This window comes from Cygnus atratus, chromosome 2, assembly GCF_013377495.2.
Source record: "Cygnus atratus isolate AKBS03 ecotype Queensland, Australia chromosome 2, CAtr_DNAZoo_HiC_assembly, whole genome shotgun sequence".
NCBI classification, from domain to species: domain Eukaryota; kingdom Metazoa; phylum Chordata; class Aves; order Anseriformes; family Anatidae; genus Cygnus; species Cygnus atratus.
Genome location: NC_066363.1, coordinates 121,839,116 through 121,859,301, shown reverse-complemented (window position 1 = coordinate 121,859,301; position 20,186 = coordinate 121,839,116). Strand labels below are relative to the sequence as shown.

Genomic DNA, 20,186 nt, shown 5'->3' with positions numbered 1-20,186 from the left:
TTCAGAGTTACACCAAGTTTCAGAGGAAGTGGGAAGATGGAAGTTCTTTCTGGTAACAGCTAGAGGACAGAAGCTATTTCATGTGTAGATACCTCAGCTGAGATGACACAGCCTACAGGGACCTATGTTCAGACATACTGAAGAGGCCTGAACATGCCTCCCTTCTCTTTAGGGGCAGGTGCTAGTTCTGACATGAGTAGTTCACTAAAAATGAGAAAAGGTGGGCCTCTGATAAACAAGTGATGCTTTAAGCATTAAAAAAACACTCCATTTGTCTTCTGGACTATAAGCTTTTAGAATTCACATCATATTGGCTAACAAATACAAACTTTCTGAAAGAGACTTAAATAATCATAGTTGGAGTTAAAAGTCTTCAAAATAGTACTAAAAATCTTCATCCTTGCATGAACTGTACAACTGTGTGGATATATATTCCGTGCTCTTCTCAAAAATATACTTCTGTGTATAGATCCAACTGCAACTCCAAAATAATGATGTAAGCAGAACATGAAGCATTATCCATCACCTTAGGTCATAAGGTACACAGAGATTCAGGGCCTGTGCTAAAGCTTTTAGGAACTTTAAAGCCATGTAACTGTGTTGGCAGTTGACACATCTGTAGCACATTAAAGACTCGAAGTGTTATTTTTCCTATAGGAAATTTCAATAGCATTTCCAAGGGTGCAGTGTAGTCAGGTAGGGTTCAGTTGCAAAATGTACAGACACGTCTTTGCTACCACAAAGCATTCCTTAAAAGATCCTGAATTGCACATCTCTGAATCTATAAACTGAGAAAACAATAAAAAGAGCTATGATGCAGAAGAAAGTGTGTAGATAATGCAATAGAATCCTCACCAGCATGTCTCCCTGGAAAACAGGCCATCAATTTTACTGAATTCTCCATTCCCAATGGTGAATTATTTGGAAAGTTTCTTTAAGCACAAAATTTTTTGAGTACATCCCAGCATGTCTTCAATGTATGAGAAGACTAATAGTTTTTATTAGGAGGAAATCTTATAGTACATGTCTGCATGAAAAATGAGAAACTATCCTGTACCATACAGGCAGTAGCTCTAGATATCTTTTCTTTTAAAAGGGGCTCTTTTGTGTGGTGTGTTCAAACCCAGTGACAGAACGTCTCTTTCACTTTGGGAATTATTACTCATTTAAACTAGTTTATGGTTTCCTAAGCTGTACAGGAAACGGGAAGACATCTAAGACACAACCACTTCACACAAGCGTCAGACTACTTATGACAACTGCCAGTTGGGAACTACTACAAGAAGTTGATCCCTGGAACAAAATGTTCCAGAAAGAGAGAAGTGCAATACACGCTCGAGTATAGTTTTGAAAGTTATAAATAAGTTAATAGCCTTTTAGTCACATGACAACTTGTTGATATAAATGCAATAATGTCTTGCAGTCGTGTGTCTCACTCTGGAATAAGAATTTTCAAGTCACTTACTAGCATACAGTACAAGGAACAGGCACAAAGGCAGTATAAAAACAAGAAAACCACCCTGCTGCCTTACAGCATGAATGTTCCGTAGCAAGATCCTCCTGTAGAAGAGACAGAACTAAAAGACACTTAAGCTGAATTCGTAACAACTTTTAAAAGTGTCAGAGTTTATGTGGAGAATTCAACCAAGTTACACGTTGCTCCAAACAACCCTGTCAGCAACCTAATAAGAACTGAAATTTCAAGAGGAATAAAGATACCCAAGGGTGCAACTGTACATATGTACAAATGCAGATCGTCTGTACATACGCCTTTCTTTTCTGATGTTGTTGAATGCACGCAATTTAGACATCCAAAGCAATTCCCAACACACCAACAGAAATAGAAAGCTTCAGCCCTCCATTATTAGAAGTACCCTCATGAATTATTTCAGTTTATAAATATATTTGAAGCCTTTAAGTAACTACCCTCACTAGAACTCAAGTTTCATCGCAGACAAAAGGAAGGATTAGCTCTCCTCCCATCTCAGGCATTATTCTAAGCAAGATCTTTCTCTGTTCTTGTGGAAAGCTGCAGAGGAACTGACAAGAAGAATCAGAAAGAAAAAGTGAGAAAATAAAATACCAATATAGTATTTCAATAACCACATACATTTAAGCACATCACAGACAAAAGTTTGGGAACACTAAGCTAGAAGGTAGATCAGATTACCCTGGTTTCCTAAATTGCTATCACTGATGTGAACAATAACTTAGCAACTGGCACTGAGGTTCAGATGATGGCCCTAATTACACAAACTGCAATGACATCCAAATGGACAAATTCCCCCCATGCTCTAACTACCAAAGTGAGTAGAAAATGTCATAAAGTAGACCATTAACAAGACAGACTGGGTGGGAGGAGGGGAGAAAGGTGCTCAACCCTGGCAATTTTCAGTCTCACTAAGATGAAATGAATATTCATTTAATGCATTAAGAGAGCTTTATGAGGTTCTACTAGACCCAAGGTGTTCACAAATACATTAAGGACAACTGACTTTCCAAAAAGGATTGGTATAGTCTGTGTATCTGAAAGCAGGTGGAGGTGTCATACCATAGTGTCAGTATGCCTTCAACAATTACGCTTTCCTTCTTGCATAAGCACACTTGTTGTGCAAGCTCTCACTTACTTAAAAAAAAAAATGTCAATTTAGTTGGAGATATCATTTGTATGGAAACAAAAAGTATTTGAAATTAGCCTATAAAAAATAAAGTTTCAAATATTTCTTTAACAAATGATAAAGGCAAGATTGTTTCTCTTTCTGTTGTTTATTTAAATATAGGCTTACTATCTAAAACTGCTATCCCCCACATCTGTAAAAACTCAAGAATAAAACTAGAAGAACAATGTTTATTTTTAATACACCGTATAAATGCAAGAGTAAAACATAATAGCGAATAAAATAAACTTTTGATGACAGATTTCCATGAAATGAAGCAGAAATATTGAAATGTACCACAGGATACATTTCAATACAAACACACAGGAAAAAAAATCTCATTCACGTCAATTTAGTCTAGAAAACAAATAGTATTGCTTAGTATCATCACTGATCTCTTCCCCTGCAGCATCTGAGAGAACTTCAATTCCCTCTTTCAACTGCTGCTTATTTTTGCTCGTCAACAATGACTTTTTAGTAACAATAAATACAATACAGAACAACCCCCTCAACAAGAAAATGAAGGATACTGACTCAGCCTGGTAACAAGCCCAGTACTCTTTAACAAAGAAGTTTTTTCTGGGGAGAAGTGATTTTTTTATATTTCTCAGTGTTATACTGCCACAAGACAACCTTTATCTACACAGCTTCTTTAAACCCAGAAAGCTTAATAGCTCCCAGAATGGTTATTTTGATCCTTACCAGCTTCTAAAGAAGACTTCTAGTTCCCTAGAAAGGGATGATGGCAACTGGCAGCAGCTCAAGTATCAGACAGAAGCTAAACTACCCATACTAGGAAATTATCACTTAACCACTTCTGGAAAAAAGTATCTCTCTGTCTACACAAGTAAAGAAAATCATTACTAAGATAAAAATCAGAGGAAACAATCCAGAGGCTAAGACAGACAAGACAAGCAAATAATTTGGTCCAATACCTGCACTACCCTTGGCCTGACCTAAAAGCATCCAGAAGGGAAGTGAAATCCAAGGACTCACAGACCTAAGTGCCTTGGCAGGGCGCAGCACACAGAGCAGCGAGCTTGCAGAGCCCGGCAGTAGGGAGAGCCTGTCCAGGAGCAGCCTACAGCTGGGAGATGATGAGGGGACGCACTCTTCTGCTGGTTCAGACATATGAACAGGAGTAGTACTGATGTACCACAACAGCTAGCACTAAGTACGCAATACCCACGCTGATTATCTTTCATGGAAGTTTTTTTTTTTCCTCATTATTTTATTTTTTATTTTACTTCAAACTAGTTTTACTAGACTATCAGCACACAGGAACAAACACTGGACTACAATCGTTAATGGGCACGTATGCATTCCTGGAGCATATCTTACAGTTTGGCCTCATCCAAAAGGAATTCAGTTTGTGTACTCCCACGTGAAATTCAGAGTGCAGTAAGCAGAGCTGCTTTCTGTAGCCCAACTCCTGAATCAAACTAAGATGCTAATGAAAGAGTCAAATATTCTTGAGTTATGACACAAGAAGAACACACAAACAGATGTCTCTGACACACAACATCATTAGCTTCAGCTGCCCCTAAGTTAACCTACAGTGAGGTATGCTGCAGCTTCCACACACTCCCATGACTGAGATAAACACCTTTTCTTGTGCTGATCTGCTGAGGACAACAAACTGATCACCCTAGCATCGAAACACCTGGCAAAAAAAAAATCAACATTTAAATGTTTGATTCTCTTAAGAAAGCAAGTCCCTATTCATCGTTAACCACTGGAAACAAATTGAATTTAACTCTCCATTTCTTATGCCTCTACTCAAGGTACTTCCCATTCAGCAATGGTTTAAAAACAGGCATATAAGATCAGGACTAAATCAGAGAAGTGCTGCTGCGACTCAAGAAGTACCAACTAGAAACATAAATGCTTCAAGTGTTTGCCAGGCTGTATGTGTAAAATGAACTTTATCAAACAGAAATTGTTTTATCGTAATAAATATGAAGATAGCACCAGCAACAGCTAGTAGCTTTTGCTAACAAAAAAAATCCAGAAAATGCTCAACCTGGATACAGACACAGCATCCTTGGTCATTATGGACATATTTATGTACCTCAGCACTTGTATATAAAATATGTTAAGAACTACGATGAGGTATATTTCATGATCTTACTATTTCTTCAACTCCTTTGCACCTAAGAACAGAATTGAACCAGTGGAATTTAGGTATGTTTACAATCCAAGACTGGATTAGAATATATTTACCCTGTATTTTTTAAATCAGATTGCATACAGTTAGCATATTGGCTGTAGTTAAAATTTTAAGTCACTCATTGCTTACAACTTATAAATTATTAACAACAAGTGCACAATCTACTAAGAGCATATGAAAGCTTTCAATGAGTATTTTTAATATATGCATGATATCAGTTAAGAATCTAGCCTGATAAAATCCGGGCCCAAAATAGTTTATAATTTAAAATAAAGACCAGCTCCATTGAAGTTTTAGCTACCGGACACTTGGCATGCACATAAGAAGTCAGACTGCGAAGAGCTACTGAATCAGAGCACAAAGGAAAACACAATCTACTCATAAACAGCTGAAGTTCACTCACATCCAGGGAACAGATAATAGCACACTAACAAAAACAGTCTGAAAGACAGGGAAATACAGCAGCTGCGTTGGTAGTCAAAATAGTAACTTTTTCTGCAGAGAATCTGCGTCAATTTTAGAAAACAAGGATCAATATAGATTTGCCCTCACACAGTTATGTTACATACTAAAAGTCTGCTGCTGAAACTTCTGTTTTTGCTGAGGTCTGTTTGTCTTTTGAACTTATAAATCACCAGCTACCTTGGTAGTTAGCAATCTGCAGCTGTAACAGTAAAAATGCCTGGGCTTAGAAAAAGCCTGAAGCAAGCACAATCTGACCATGCTCATTTATACCTTGGACAACTTCCAAGGAGGCACAGACGTTAGATGCCATTTCAAATTATGAACTTGTTAAATAAATAAGGCACATTAAACTATGGAGTTAGCTAAAATACTGCATTTGTTTACGTTTTTATACATACATGTATGTACAAATGTATCTCCCTTCATTGACTTGCTACACCAGAAACAGCACAAGCATGAGGCTACAGGCGTTTCTGTATCTGTCTGTTTCTAAAGGTATCCTAAAATGCTTTAGGAAAAGGAAACAGGACTGTGCCTTATGAAACAGTTAAGTACATTAGGAAGCCAAAGCTATCGGTATGGGCATTGTACAGGTGCTGCACCACAGCAAGCATTGACACAGGCTGACTGCTCTGCGGCAACAGCAACCTACAAGAAGAAAACACCTGACTTGCATTCTTAAATCTGAACCCCTCAAAAAGTCAAAGTCTCTGGGCTTTTTTGGTAGGCTTTCTGAAACTTTATTCTTTTCCCAATTCTTTAATTGTCCAAGTATTGACTATACTCATGATTAGAGTGAACTTGAGTTCTTCAAGTCTTTTATGAAAAGAGAGAGCAGCATCTTTTATCCTACACCAGAAACACAAACACCTCCTCTAGAGAGCTCTTGACTAAAACTAGTAGACATACCACAATTCCCCAACAGGAAGTTATATTAACCAGACCCTGCACGAACACAGAGATAGGCTACGCAGAAAAATCTAAGTTCTTAATAATATAACAACTTTTTTCTTTCCTCTCAAATGTAAAGTGGCATTAATTCTAGTCTTATAAATCTGACAAAGAATTACTTGAGGAAGCTGAGTTAGTGTAAACAACAGAAATTTGCACTGCTATAAGAGTATATTGCATCAAAAAAAAGGAAAATTTTAGCAAATTTTTGATATTCGGAGAAACTAAAGAAAGCTGCAAGACAAAATAAAAGTATATATTCTCACACGGGTGCAGATCGTGGAGAGCTTAACCAAAACATCAGAAGAGAAAGCTAGTGGAGCCATGCTGCTTAAACAATTTCTTTTATCACTTACCGTATCCCATATCTGAAGCTTTATCTGTTTTCCATCAATAGTTATCATTCGAGCCCCAAATTCTACACCTAAATAGATTTTACAAAAGGATACATTATTAGCATATATCAGAAAGAAGAATGTTTCCTACAAACACAATACTTATAAACTTATGTTTAACTTAAAAACTTAAACTTATGTTCTTGCTTTCATGGTAGTTGACAGTCTTCCACCATTTGCTTTAGCTAATTTTCTAGTTGCTTTAAAGTACTAGAAAGTTTTCCAGAAGGAAGAAGATTGTAACTTTCCAACTGCTTTACTAATAAGCTAATTAGAAAATGTGCAAAGGAGGTATTTCCTACAGAGTTTTCCAAACGATTTAGCAGCACTAGCTCAGAGGAGAAAAACGTGTCTGCTTGGGTACAAACAGGAAATTGAATGGAGTCACCATCATTTTTTAACACTCTACCAATGTTAGTTTGCTGAAGGCCGTTTAGAAGAAATTAAACCTACAATTCTTTATCAGTAGGCTATTAAGTGATCATACAAATGTCACCTACAAGATAAATTCCATGATTGTATTAATTAGAATTCATCTGCCTTTATGAAAAAAATAAGTGCTTCCAATAATCTAGCTAAAGATCAAATTTAATAACTGAAAAAGCTTCCTAATAAAGAAAATGAATTTCTTCAGTGGAAAAATTCAGCCTTTTTTATCTGTCTTATAAAGCAATTTTATGGTCAACAACAGTAAATTAAGCATAACTTTGAGGCTATTACTACAGTAGTTAAAATCTGACAAAGGCCTAGAGATAGCGGACATACTTATAAGGCTTAACATAGATTCCATTAATCTACGCTTCACATATCCATTATTTCAGATAAAAAAAAGATTAGAAGCCTAAGTGTTGTCTAAAACCGGTCACTGCCTAGACTAAAGTATTCAAATTAGTTAGCCCTGATTTTGAAGTATTCCAGGCATCTCTTCAAAAGCTTGTTGAGAAGATTGTGGGGGCACTGTTGCTTTCTGCAGAAGTAATGACTTCTGGGAGTGGGGAAGGGAGATGCAGGGAGAAACCTCAAACCACTCCCCCCCAGGATACTGGAGCCAAGTAAAAGCCATGGGCCAAAGAACACTCTGCTGCCTTTAGCATCCAAATTATATGCAGAATAAATGCGGGGAGGGGCAGGCATAGGAAGAAGGGAGCAAGGGGATGGCAGTGCTCTGGTGTTGACTGCAACACCTGAAGCAGCCCAAGGCCCTTCCACAAGTGTCACCACTGCAGGTATTATTCAATCTCAAAACGCAGATACACAGCTGCTGATTTAAATCCAACAATCGTCCTAAATATTTAGTTTCTACATACAACCTCATAGAAAAATTAACATTTGTTCTCTTCAAGAAGGAACAGAAGCTGTTGAGCTTTGCAGTTAAGGGCATGTCCTGAGCACAGTGGTCACAGAAAACAGAAGTTTAGAGTCGTTCTTGCCACCTGTATCTGTCCACAAACACCGCGGTTTAGCTTTATTTGTTAGCTGCACCATGCAGCTTCTCTCCTCCAACACTTCTAATAACAGCTACTTCCATTCCCAAATGGAAACTATACAGAGACAGCTGTTGTGTTTTAAGTTCTTAAGTTAGAGCCTCCTATTAATTACAGACAATTCTGAATGGGGCTAAAAGACAGGAAACATAGAATAGATACTTTTCTCTCATTTTTATTTTTGTTTTCATTAAAGGTAAGGTCTCTCCCTGAAGTTAACAAATAAAATTTTAGGCTAGCTATACTAAATTTTTAGGTTGAATTTTGCACACTTGAAGTATCTTCTGTGTGTCCAATTTAAGTTTCAATTCTCTTTTTTCTGAGTTGCTTGCCGGCAGCAGGAATGGAAACTGCACTCCCACCTGTTAAAATTATTCTACCATATCAATAAAAGTTAGACTATGTAACACTTTTTTTTTTTTTTTTTTTTAAATCTACAGGTTCTCAGAAGTTTTAACATCATCAGTCGGAAGCACATTAATTAACATTAACCCATCCTACCTCACCCTTCATGGGCATTCTTACCACTGTGAAACAATGTTCTTTCTTTATCTCTGTCCTCCTAAATCCGTTGGGGTAAGTGAGAGAAGTATTCTAGCCAAAACACACACGTGCCCTATCAGTTAAGCAAAAGGAAGCTTTCAGGCGAGACCCTTTCTTATCCTTTCCCAAGCAGCTTCCCATGCTTTGTTCCTACACCACCCGCTACATTGCAATCTAGGTTCACCTCCTCATCCCACTACCTTCAGTATCTGCTCCCAGACTTCAGATAGCTAGATGCCAGCCAAAGAACTTGCGCTACAACCATCCTGCTGAGGTGAAGCTGTTTCCCACAGCATATCAAGTTGCTGAGGAGCAGGAATACGTGACAGACTGCCAAAGGCATAAGTGATATATAAGGTGTCATGTATTTGGCAGGCCTAAAGAAGAAGAGATGATAAGTCATACCTCCTTAAAAGAACTCAGGCTCTTTATTCAGCCAGCCTACCTGCTGTCAAGACCTCAGAAATACTTGAAAACCAATGTTAACATTATAATTTGAATTGTATCAGATAGCCACACACAAGATGTGGGAGAATTGCCAAGTGAGAAAAGGAAGCCATAACCAAACAACCTGATATGTTGTTACATTAAGGATATTTAGGTCTGAAGTGTCTATTTTAGTAATCCTGAACACAGGAAGCCTACCTGTTCCAGGACACAAACTAGACAGAGACTAGGGATACATTTTGTGCAAGACTCAGCATGATTAGAGGGATAGTTTAATAGGTTCCCTGAAATAACATCAAGAAGTTCAAAGGTTCTGCAAACTTACTGAAGGCTGGAGTCTGTTACGCTTAACACTGAAACTGATCTGAAGACTAAGCTTGCCCACAGTCCCACACTATTCCTCATACTTTATGTGGAAATATAAATAAAAGTTTGTATAATTTACTGTAGTCAGATCAGAGGCAATGCATTCTGACAACATTTCTTCATCTCCCACAGTATGAATATCAAATCATACCTACTACAAACAGTCCTGATTCAACTGAGAAATTGTGGAAAAAAAAAAAAAAAACACTTTTCCCTTCCAAACAGTGGAAGGAATGGACATCAATCATGCATCAATCCTTCTCTGTCCAGAAGTTATTCTTACCAAACAGTAGATTTGTTTATTCATCTTTAAGATTAGCTTTCCTTTGGCTTTATCTACTACTTGTGTTCAAGGTTCTGTGGCTAGGCTAATAGTCTGTTCCCTAGTGAAAAGCCTACCGTTTGCATCATCTTCACTGCATTTCAGGCTTGACCAATTCTGTTTCCATACACAGTTTTTCTTGGCTTTTCTGAAGAGACGATTGAGATAGTTATGAATTCTTAAAAATTGTTTCAGATTCTGTATTATTTTCCCAGCAAGAAACAGGCGTCTGTTTGGCTTTCTTAGTAAACAAATACCAATCATCTAAAGATTTGCTATTGCATCCACACAGAAAAAATCCAACATTAATTCAGCATAAACTCATAAATGCATGCTGAGATACCCTAGCTGCTTAACACCATTAAAAAAAAAAAAAAGGCCAGCAAAACAAATCAACCTTAAATATGTTTTAAAACAGCACATTAGCATTGTGGGGGACCAAAGAGACCTACCAATAGTGAGATCATGGACTGGTTGAAACCGCTTGTCTGTGAACTGTAACAATAAACATGATTTCCCAACACCTAAAAAAAAAAAAAAAGTTTTAAGCAAGTGCATAAAAAATCTATCACAAACCAATATAAATTAATTGCAGTGAATGTCATATATTGTTTAAAATTCATTACTAGAAGTTGAAATACTAAATTTTACCCACTCAAGTATATGCAACTTTCAAAATATAACAGCTTTTAAAGTTCCAGAAGTATTAAAGCTGAAGTGGTTTTATTTAAAAATTCAACAAAAATTAATCCTTCTTTTGAAAAAGTAGTTCTGTCTTTAAATTATGTGGAAAAAGCGTCCTAAGAGACTTTCAAAGCACCATTCCACGTCGCCTCACCACTGTAACTATACGGCTCCCTACTCCTCACAACTCTGTGTCCAATTCAGAGGTTTCGACTTTCTGCTACACTAATTAGATCCTCAATAACATCTCACTCACTAATTTATCAGGAGAGGTAACAGCAGGTATTGCTTATCTGCTTATGACCATTACGTGCTGCTGCCCACTGGTGCCCAATAGGCCAACAAATAGTCCAGGGAGAATTGGCAACAACTTGGCTCACGTACGACCAAGACAGGTAACACACACGCTGACCCCTCAGATATCCTCATTTCAGGCTCAAACAAGTTAACTACTCCACAGCACAGGGGCACTGGTCAGAAAATGGGCAATTTCTTCTGTACAAAGCACAGAAAAGCAAAAGTTAATGCAGTCGATAGGAGTACTCAAACTACCTACACTCATACATGTGTCCTTTTTTCACAGTTAATTTTCCCTTGTTCTTTTACGTGGAGAACTTCCAGGCCTGCTCAGTCAAATTTTCTATTTTTAGCCTTTTACAACACAGCAGGCATACGTTTGTTTTACATACGTTTAGACTCCAAAGTATATCACAAAACATACAATAGTGTAGCATCCACATTCCTACAGTGCTTTATCTGCACAGCAAGATAAGGCTGTTTCAGCCACATATTAAAGGTCAGCAACAGTTGATCAGGAGTGACGTATCCGGTAATAATACACAGCAAAAAAAAAAAAAGGGGGGGGGGGGACAAGAAAAAGACGACCCATAGTGTAAGACACAAGGTATGCATAGCAGAGGTTTGCATATAGTGGCATTGATCTTTCCTCTACTAACTTCAATATTCCCAAAGTTTTTTTAGTATGGTTTCAGAAGGAAACAAAGCCTACACACTCCTGTGACCAGACTGACAGGTGGGCAGCATTAAAAGCTAAGAACAGCGGCCAGTCTCAATGCAATCAAATGCAAGTCTCCTGCTTCTGTCAGATCCCACTCTGACGTTAATAACCCAACCGAGGCAGCAATTCCAGCAGCCTAAGCCAGTGGTGCTGCCCCTCCTCTAGTCCCTACAGCATAACCTGACCAGGAGAGTGACAAAGCAAACAGAACTGGCATAACGCAGGGGCAGACAAGCATGAGAGTTGGGTCAAATGAGGGAAGAGAAATGCAGCAGGCAGCAGATCAACAGCTCGGAGTGGCACGGAACTACAGCCCAAGGCAAAGTTTACAGCATTGGCCTTATCAGACTTTTTCTGGAGCTCTCTGGCTTATGATAGCAAGCTGTCAGAACAAAAGCAGCTGGAAAACTGGTACAGGTTATGCTGCATCCAGCCTCTCCCCAAAATCAGCAGACATAAAGAAGTGGAAGAACTGGGGAGAGCGTTGGAGGTAAGAAAATAACAGGGAGAAAGCCAGGCAGAATACCGGGGCTGGAAGGGCTGAGAACACGAATCTCCAAGGAACCTTACAATAACAGCAGTTATTGTGCTCACAGAGCACTGTTTACATACTGAGATAACTTTTCTGCCACCACCACTGAATTACAGCTGCCACAGAACTTAATCACCACCCCACTTACAAAAAACAACCTATAAATCAATCCAGAAATAGAACGCAGAATAGCTTTTGCCACTAACCTGAAAAAGCAATTTCACTATCAGCGGATAAAACCAAACCTCAAAACTATAAAACGTTACCTACAAAAACCTTACGAACGTGGGGAAAGATTTCGAAATTCAATCAAAATGACACTTGATTAGGTGTCCCAGCACCAGCTCTCATGTGGCAATCTGCTATTTCTGCTTCTTGTAAGGCTGGTGACCAGCTCCTTGGTTCAGATGAACGTACAAGCACTGGGGACAGCCCAGCCCAGATGACAGACAAGCACAGCTCTTTGACGCACGCACGGCCTCAAGCTGGCACAACGTGCCCACGATGCCTGCACCTGCAGTTTCCTCACAGCACGCCTTTTAGGAGCAGACCGATGGGTTCACACAACAGAAACCGAAGAAATTAGCCAGCTTCTGTTCAGTGCCATTGCTGGTACTTCTGAACCTTCCAGCAAAAAAATCTCTGGCAGTCAGCGAGTGTTGTGCTCTTGATGACTGAGAAAGTTTCAAAGAGCTGCAAATAAAGCCGCAGCGCCTCTTAAATTTACGCTTTAATCCATTTTTAGATAACGTTCATAAATATTTTATTGCCTACATTTAATAGTAACATTTGTATTCATTTTATAGTTTTAACACACTGCACATTTGTTACAGGGCGTTTCTTATGAGAATAGCTTGTGACCCGCACGCTCCTGGAGCTCGAGCAGACTGTGCTATCACAGCCAGCCCGCGACGGGAACTGTACAGGAACTCCTGAGCAGTTTACTTGTCTTGTGTGATACAAAGATGCTGCAAAGACCAATTCACAGTACCGTGACAGCTGGTTAAACTGCATACAAATGCTTTACGTTAACTACACTGGTTGACTCTTGAGCTGTTTACCAGGTACCTCACTCACTCAGCGTTGTAAGTCTTAGACCTGGAATGAAGCACGCACCCTAGGAAGAGAAGTTGGGCATGCCTTACGATACTTGTAGAACACAAAAGGGACAGATTCAGTTATTTATTAACTCATTCTCCATTTTATTCCAACAGTTGCTTCAGACAAACCTTTCCCAGGAGGAAAAAAAAAACGTAGCATCTTAAGAAATGGGCAGATCTTGGATACGCTTCACCAACACACAGAAAACAAAAGCTTTTGCTTAGGAGCAAATTAAGCCAACAGATTACATGCTCAGAAGGGAGCAGCATGCTTCTTTGCAGGTACCTGTTCCAGGGTCACTCCAGCACTTCCTAGGACCCAGACGGTAATGTGGAAGGTGCGCTGCAGTACTGCTTTACTCCCCTCCATCTCTGCATTTCAAACCAACAGCCTGGATTGGTCTCCAAAGTTTTTCTGCCTCCCGTAACAGCTTCCTCTCTATCTGAGCGCTGCTCTGCAGTCCATTTCCCTAGGCAAAGCATTGCCAGACCTCTCCTGTTGCCCACCTCGGCCCAGCGATGCTTCAGCACCTCCTTTCCCAATATAGGAACCAGAGGTCATTTCAGCGCTCAGCAAGCCAAAGCAGCCAAGCAGCAGGGCTAACCTCCCCCTCCTCACTCAGAAGGTTACACAGTGAGCTAAATCAAGAACCTGATCCAGCAGAAAGCCACAGCCACACAAAATACTAGTATGTGCATGAGTCTAGGGCTACAAAATAAACAGCAAAGAGAAGGCTTGCTTCTCACAGAAGCATCCTGCACTTGTGACAACTCAAAAAGCAGCTCTGGAACCACAGCACAGGTGATGATGCAGCTACACCAGTTAAATGGCTTTTGCCAAGAAAGCAGACTTGGTTCCTTCTCCCCTTCCAGCTCCTGATTCCCCCTGCCTTGAGTAACACATGGAAAGAAAAAGGAATAAACGAATAAACTTTTCTTTTTCCTTGATCATCTTTCAGCTGCAGTCAGAGGTGCACTGCTGTCACACAAGGGACATTTCCAGGCGTTTCTTACCACTAAACTCATTTACTCATTTTACAGCCAGAAGGCAGGGATCCTCAACAACTGAAACCAAGCTAACCAGGTGCTGTGGTCCAGTTCTGCAGCACTGGTGTTTGGCTGAGTGTCTCGGAAAGCTAATCTGTCTCAAAACTAACAATGCCAAAAAAAAGCGCGGAAGGGAAGGGCTAAGGTCACTTCCTCAGTTGTTCATGTAAGCACTGCTGTATGCCAAGAAAGGTGGCAGAGGAAAAGAAGTGCAGCAACAGTCATCCCAGCTCGGGTATTAAAACCGAACTGTGAAGGCAAACCTCTTCAGTGAAACCGCCAGCTGCCTCTGACGGGCAGGCTCACTCCTTCCCACGCAGTTCCACCCTTTCGCTCAGGATGGCTCTTACACTTCTCCGATTGTACCTGCTATTTGCTTGGTTTGCGTGGTTTTGGTTCAGCTCACAAAGATGATTTGTCTCTCTGAAAGGCTGGACAAGTACCGATGCTGACAGCTCGGAAGCAGGAGCAGCCCGTAGGGAGGACAAGGAGTGGCAATCGGGTCCACCCATTTTGGCAGCAGCTGAACACCGGATTAGCTCAGGCACCTCACACAACTATTTTTCCCTTGTTGCTTCACAAGGAAGCTCACCAATGAGCTCACCACACACAGAGACGAAGACCTACTCCCCCTTTGGCATCTCACCCAGCCTCCCAGGTCTGTTTTTCTCCCTTGAGAGTACTCCAGACTTTGGTAAGCACTTCCCTGGGCTAACTCAGCTGATTCACCCACCCAGTAGAGTGTTAACCCCAAAAGCAGGGACTTTTCTACTGCATTAGTGAGTTGAATCAGCTCAAGGCAGAGTATGAAAATTGCCCACAAGATAAGGAGAGCCAGACCTCCCCCTCTCACCCGTAATCGCCTCTATCAGTTCAGATGCCCAGGTAACCAAAGCCCCAGTACCAGCTGAGATGAAACAAGCTTCCGGCTTCTCTTACCTCCCTTAAGAAAACAAACAAAAATAGACCTTAAAATAGGCTAAAGACAGTCTCAAACAACAGGCAAGTCTCAAATAACAAACTTTAAAACTAAATCAGACTTAAAGCAGATAATTAAATAGTAAAACTGCCACAAGATACAGATCTCTAATCTGGCTTATGAGCTACTTCTAGCTCATTATGGTGGCCTGCACTGTTCTAGATAGCTTCCAGATGTTTGGTGAGCCCCTGTCGTAGCACAGGCCGCAGCTCCTTCCTCCTCTCCTTCCTTTCCAAACACCGCGTCTTTGCGCAACTCAGCAAAGTTGAGTTGCATATTGAGTTGTGTCGGTCAGACACAACTCTGACATCAAACAAAAAAAAAATTATTAAAATCAATAGGAAGGAGAGACTACAAAGTTCCAAACTGCTATTTGCAGAGCAAAGGGACTCCACATATCAATTTAGGCAGGGACAAGTAAGTAAAATAACCTTTGAAATTGTTCAAGCTGGCTACCTGTCTTTGGGAACAGCAATATTGTAAAAATGGCTTTTTAACTCTTTTGAAGATGATTCAGCTTCAATGCCTACATAAACAAACACTGCTGCAAATTATTTACAACAATGCATCTGAAGGCAACAATGCAACTTCTCATTTCTATGTAAAAATGAGCAGATTTGCAAACTGGAAGGAGGTTGCAGCTTTATCACTCTGCGTCTAGTGTAACAGTACCCAACTGCTAACTCTACAGGCTTTAAAAACAAATAAAATTTCCTTCCAAACAAAATTAAAACTACACAAGGCTGTAGAAAATCTATTAGTGTTCTGGATGATCATAACAAACTACGATGAAACTAAGAGGTACTTATACAACATCTAATACCTGCACTTTTAGGGATCAAAGCATCACCCAAAGCTTCTCAAGGCAAGAGGTAAGTAGCACAGGTCCTGATCCTGTTCTCAAAACTATCATGAATCATTAATTCCAGCTCCAGCGGGATGAAAACCTGTTTAGTTAAGAACTATTATTAAACTCTTGTAGAAAATAAAGGCAACAGGCTCTTGCCATGCACATTGCCAGCTAATAACAGCTGTCCCAGAACAAAGTGCAGTGGCACTGGAAACATTTCACAAGGACAGAAACCAAAGCCAATTCTATTACTTCATTTCAACTCTTGAGAATATCCTGGGCACGTTAAACAGCTGACTTTCTCGAGTAAAGTAAGCTGTCAGGAAAGTGAGATCACCAAGCAATCCTACTTTCTCTCATCTTCCCCTAAAAAGAACAACTTGGAGATATCCTTGGTTTATAGGCAGCAGCTATTTGCTGTAATCAGAAGGCAAGTAAAAGCTCATTACGCAAGAAACTCTGAGGATTGCTGAACCAACACATCGAAGAAAAGAGGAAGACAGACCTGCTCGTGGGAGATGCGGTAACACTGATCACACGCAGACATGTAGATGGAGTACAACTGACAAGTTACGACGGTGACAAGAAGTCTAACCACTGTGAAACTGGTCTTTCAAGCATACTAAAGTTTTGTAACAGTCTCTGATAGGAAGAACTAAACATACTCTAGTAACAGAAAACCCTATTTAATGTATATTAAATACTCTGGGGAAAGAAATCCACCCCTAGCGTTTAGAGAGGTCTTATGTATGAGTTTATTCCCATATGGTAAAGCAACACTAGTAATAGAAATGTAAAGGAGATTTCACCACCATATAGAAAAACTTGTCAGAAAAAACAGAAGGACTTTCAGTCACTAACTGCAAAACCTGGCAATACTTGTGTGCTGTGTTTGCCCTAGCTCAGATCAAAGTCCACCCCGACTTCAATCGGTGGCCAAGCGTAGATGGTGTGTTCATCAGCTCTTTGCTACATGACTCCTACAGGCACCCAAACTGAAAACGACGTTATCAGCCACCAGGGCAAAGGTCTCATAAGAAAACCCCTCAGCAGAACGCCCCATATGCGCTCCTGAATGCATTTGCAAACTCATATAATGTTTTGGAAATATCCAGACCAGAAGACATTTCTGGATTAACAGCAGTCAGTGTTCCTTAATACTTGTATTTTTCTCTTAAAGATATCAACACTGGAATTCCACAGCTGCTGTCCCACTGACACAACGCAAAAACCATACAGATTTATAACCGGGTTGTTTGAGGACCTGAAAAACAGTCACAGTATTTCAGGTCTCTTCCATAACAAAACGAAACTTCTCCAACTACAGGGAAAAATGTATTTAAATCTCTTACATATATATAAAAAAATGTAAGAACCACAACAGGATCAGTCCCGTGTTCATAAAGCTATAGTGCCTGAAGTACCAGCAAAAGAAAAAGTCACTGAATGTCCATGACCAATGATGCAGGCGAGGAGACAAGACCTCTTGGGCAAGAGGCAGCGTTGCACAGTCAGTTTCTGGGGCTGTCCTTTTAAGAAACTGAGATCACACTGAGTTCCCGTGTTTAAGCAGGTGGAAACATTTGGAATCACAATACAGAGAAGACGTGTGCAGGTGTCTTGTATAACTGTAAGTTTTCTTGTTTTGTTTTTGGCTTGCATAACCCACTTTGCTTTGTAGTGCTGAAAAAGAAGAGGAGCTAAATGCTAACATCTGCCCCCGGTTGCTGCCGCCTTACTTTTCTCCTACAGTTTGTTTACAACTAACTGCTGAGTCACCAAGCAGTTGATCCACTTCCAAAGGCTCTCAATCAAGCTCCAGAGATAAACGTCTTCATTGCTGCGAAAACTACATGGCATGCAAGGCCACTGGCACATGCTCACTGGTTGCAATGCTGTGGCAAAACACCGCTGGAACAGATGGGGACAGCCCCATCCATTCTTAATTTCCACCACCAGAGCTGTGAGTCCAACGCTCTGTGGCTGAGGAGCTGCAGTAAGACCTAAGCCAGCACAGACTTTCCGGCAGCAAACAGCGGTGCACAACGTAAGCTGGCTCTTCGGTGCTAGCTGTGTTAGAATACTTAAGAGCTCACAGGAAATTAAAACGAAAGCAAAATCAACTTTCCACTCTTGGCATGTTTAGTTCGCTTCAAGAACGATCATTGCACTGGTTCTAATTAGCTTCTTGCAGCAACTCTGAACAAAAGCCACGGGAACTATAAATAAGTAAGAAAACCAACATAAATTTGTGAGCTGTTTTCCCTTCTCTACCTTACTATTCCCCTATTTGGCTCTTAAGCAGCTGAATCAACTTCAGCAGTGCCACACATCCCTTCTGCATTTCGCATTTCAAGCAACTGAAATGCTGAAGTGCAACACGGACCATTACACTGAGGATGTTTCATTGTAAAAATTTAATCAGTACACGATCAATGTACCAAAGCGATCGTTTGCTGCCCTCTCTACCTCTTTAACAACCAGAGTTTTCGGAGATGCACCAGATCTGGCCACGTGTTCCAAAGTACCGTCGCTCCGAGTTCTGCACTACCATTTTGCATCACCCTGGGCAGATGCACTTCTGACTGCTCAGGTATAATCCTGTCCTGTGGTTTGGTGAGCTGCCACTCACCTGAATACCCAGGAGAAAAAAAACAAACAGAAAAAAAAACAGGATTTTCACTTGTCATCTAAAGCCTAATGTTTCCAAGGGGGTCATTAAGACTGTGATACCTCTTAATAGTTATTTGTACTACGGCTTCTACTGCAGTAGCCTAGAAAAGCTTGCAGAGTTTAAATGTAGGTTTAAAAAAATTTAAAAAACACAACAGTTGTTGCATCCAGTGTATTTAATGACCTCACGTGTAACGCAACTACAGTGTATAATTACACCCCAGCATGACTTGGTTCACAGGTATGAAGTGCAATTACGGAGTCACCCCTAGCACAGCACGTAAAATGACAGCTGTCATCAACCTTCCTGAGGAAGGCATTTATCCAGCTACGAGGAAAACAACGCGAAGGATGCAGAATACACGAGCACCACAGGTCACTAGGGCAGTCACCTTGCCCCTGACAACACTGTGAACGACAGCACGCTACCTGCAACCCCAGTGTGCTGGGAAGGGGGGGCACTGAGTATGTTGGCAAAGGGGCTTCCAGCAGCGATTTCTGTCAGCGTGCCAGGCGTTTTACGCCTGTAGTATTTGCGAGCATCGCTATTTGGTACAAGGGGGGGGGCGCAAACAAGGGGCGAGCAAAGGAGTGAGGGAGGAGAAGAGATCACAGGCGCCTCAGGAAAAAAATGGTTAACGACGATTAATTAAAGCGGGGAGGATCCGAGGCTTTTAACACCCCGTTTTCACACCTCCCTGCGGCTCCCCCCGACCGGGGCCGCCCCCTCGGGCCGGCAGCGGCGGGGAGGCCGAGGCGGGGCGCTGCCGGCTGCGGGCCCCGCAGTGCCGGCGCCTCCCCCCGCCCCGCCGCCATGTCGCGCTGCCGCAGCCCGCCCTGCCCTGCGGCCGGGCCCCCCCATCCTCTCCCCGGTGCCCCCCAAACCCCCTCCCGGTGAGGCTGCGGGTCCCGGGGCGAGGCCGGAGCGGGCAGGAGGAGGAGGAGGAGGAGGAGGAGGAGGGGCAGCGCGGGGCCGAGCGGGGGCGGAGGCCGAGGAGCCGCCTCCCTGGCGCGCAGCCGCCACCACGTCGACGCCGCCAGCACTGCGGAAACGGGCGCGGGGCCCGGCCCTCAGCCCCGCTCCCTTCCCCCCCCCCCCCCCCCCGGCACCCCCCGGAGCCCCCCGCGGCACTCACCCGTGTCCCCGATGATGATGTACTTGAAGAGGTACGCGTAGGCCATGGCCGCCCGCTGCCGCCTCCACGCCTCGCCCTCGCTCGGTCCCCCCCCACCCGCCCGCCCAGCCCCAACCGCCGCCGCCGCCGCCGCCGCCTGGGAGCGGTTCGAAAGGCAACGGCCGCAACGGCCCCGCGGCGCCGGGCAGCGCGAGAACAATGACAGGCGGCCCGCGGCCCGCAGCCTCCGGCAGCGTCACGCAGCGCCCCGCCCCCGCGCCGACCCGGAAGGGCTGCAGGAGGTGCCGCCCGGCTCCGCCCCACGGACGGGGCGGGAGGGGCGGGGCGAGCCGCGAAGACACGCCCACTTCGTGGCTAACCGCGCCCG

General features: G+C 42.1%; 1 protein-coding gene across 1 annotated transcript in view; it reads right to left on the bottom strand.

Moving 5' to 3' along the window:
- RAB2A (RAB2A, member RAS oncogene family) overlaps positions 1–19,963 on the bottom strand; it is a 42,933-nt gene extending 22,970 nt beyond the window's left edge. Inside the window, exons 1-3 of the mRNA XM_035553254.2 lie at positions 19,820–19,963; positions 10,253–10,324; positions 6,600–6,667 (exon numbers count right to left, since the gene is read on the bottom strand). Coding sequence (XP_035409147.1) covers positions 6,600–6,667; positions 10,253–10,324; positions 19,820–19,865 — 186 coding nt within the window. The 5' untranslated portion in view covers positions 19,866–19,963. The remainder of the gene's footprint in view (positions 1–6,599; positions 6,668–10,252; positions 10,325–19,819) is intronic.
- Positions 19,964–20,186: the final 223 nt, after the last annotated feature.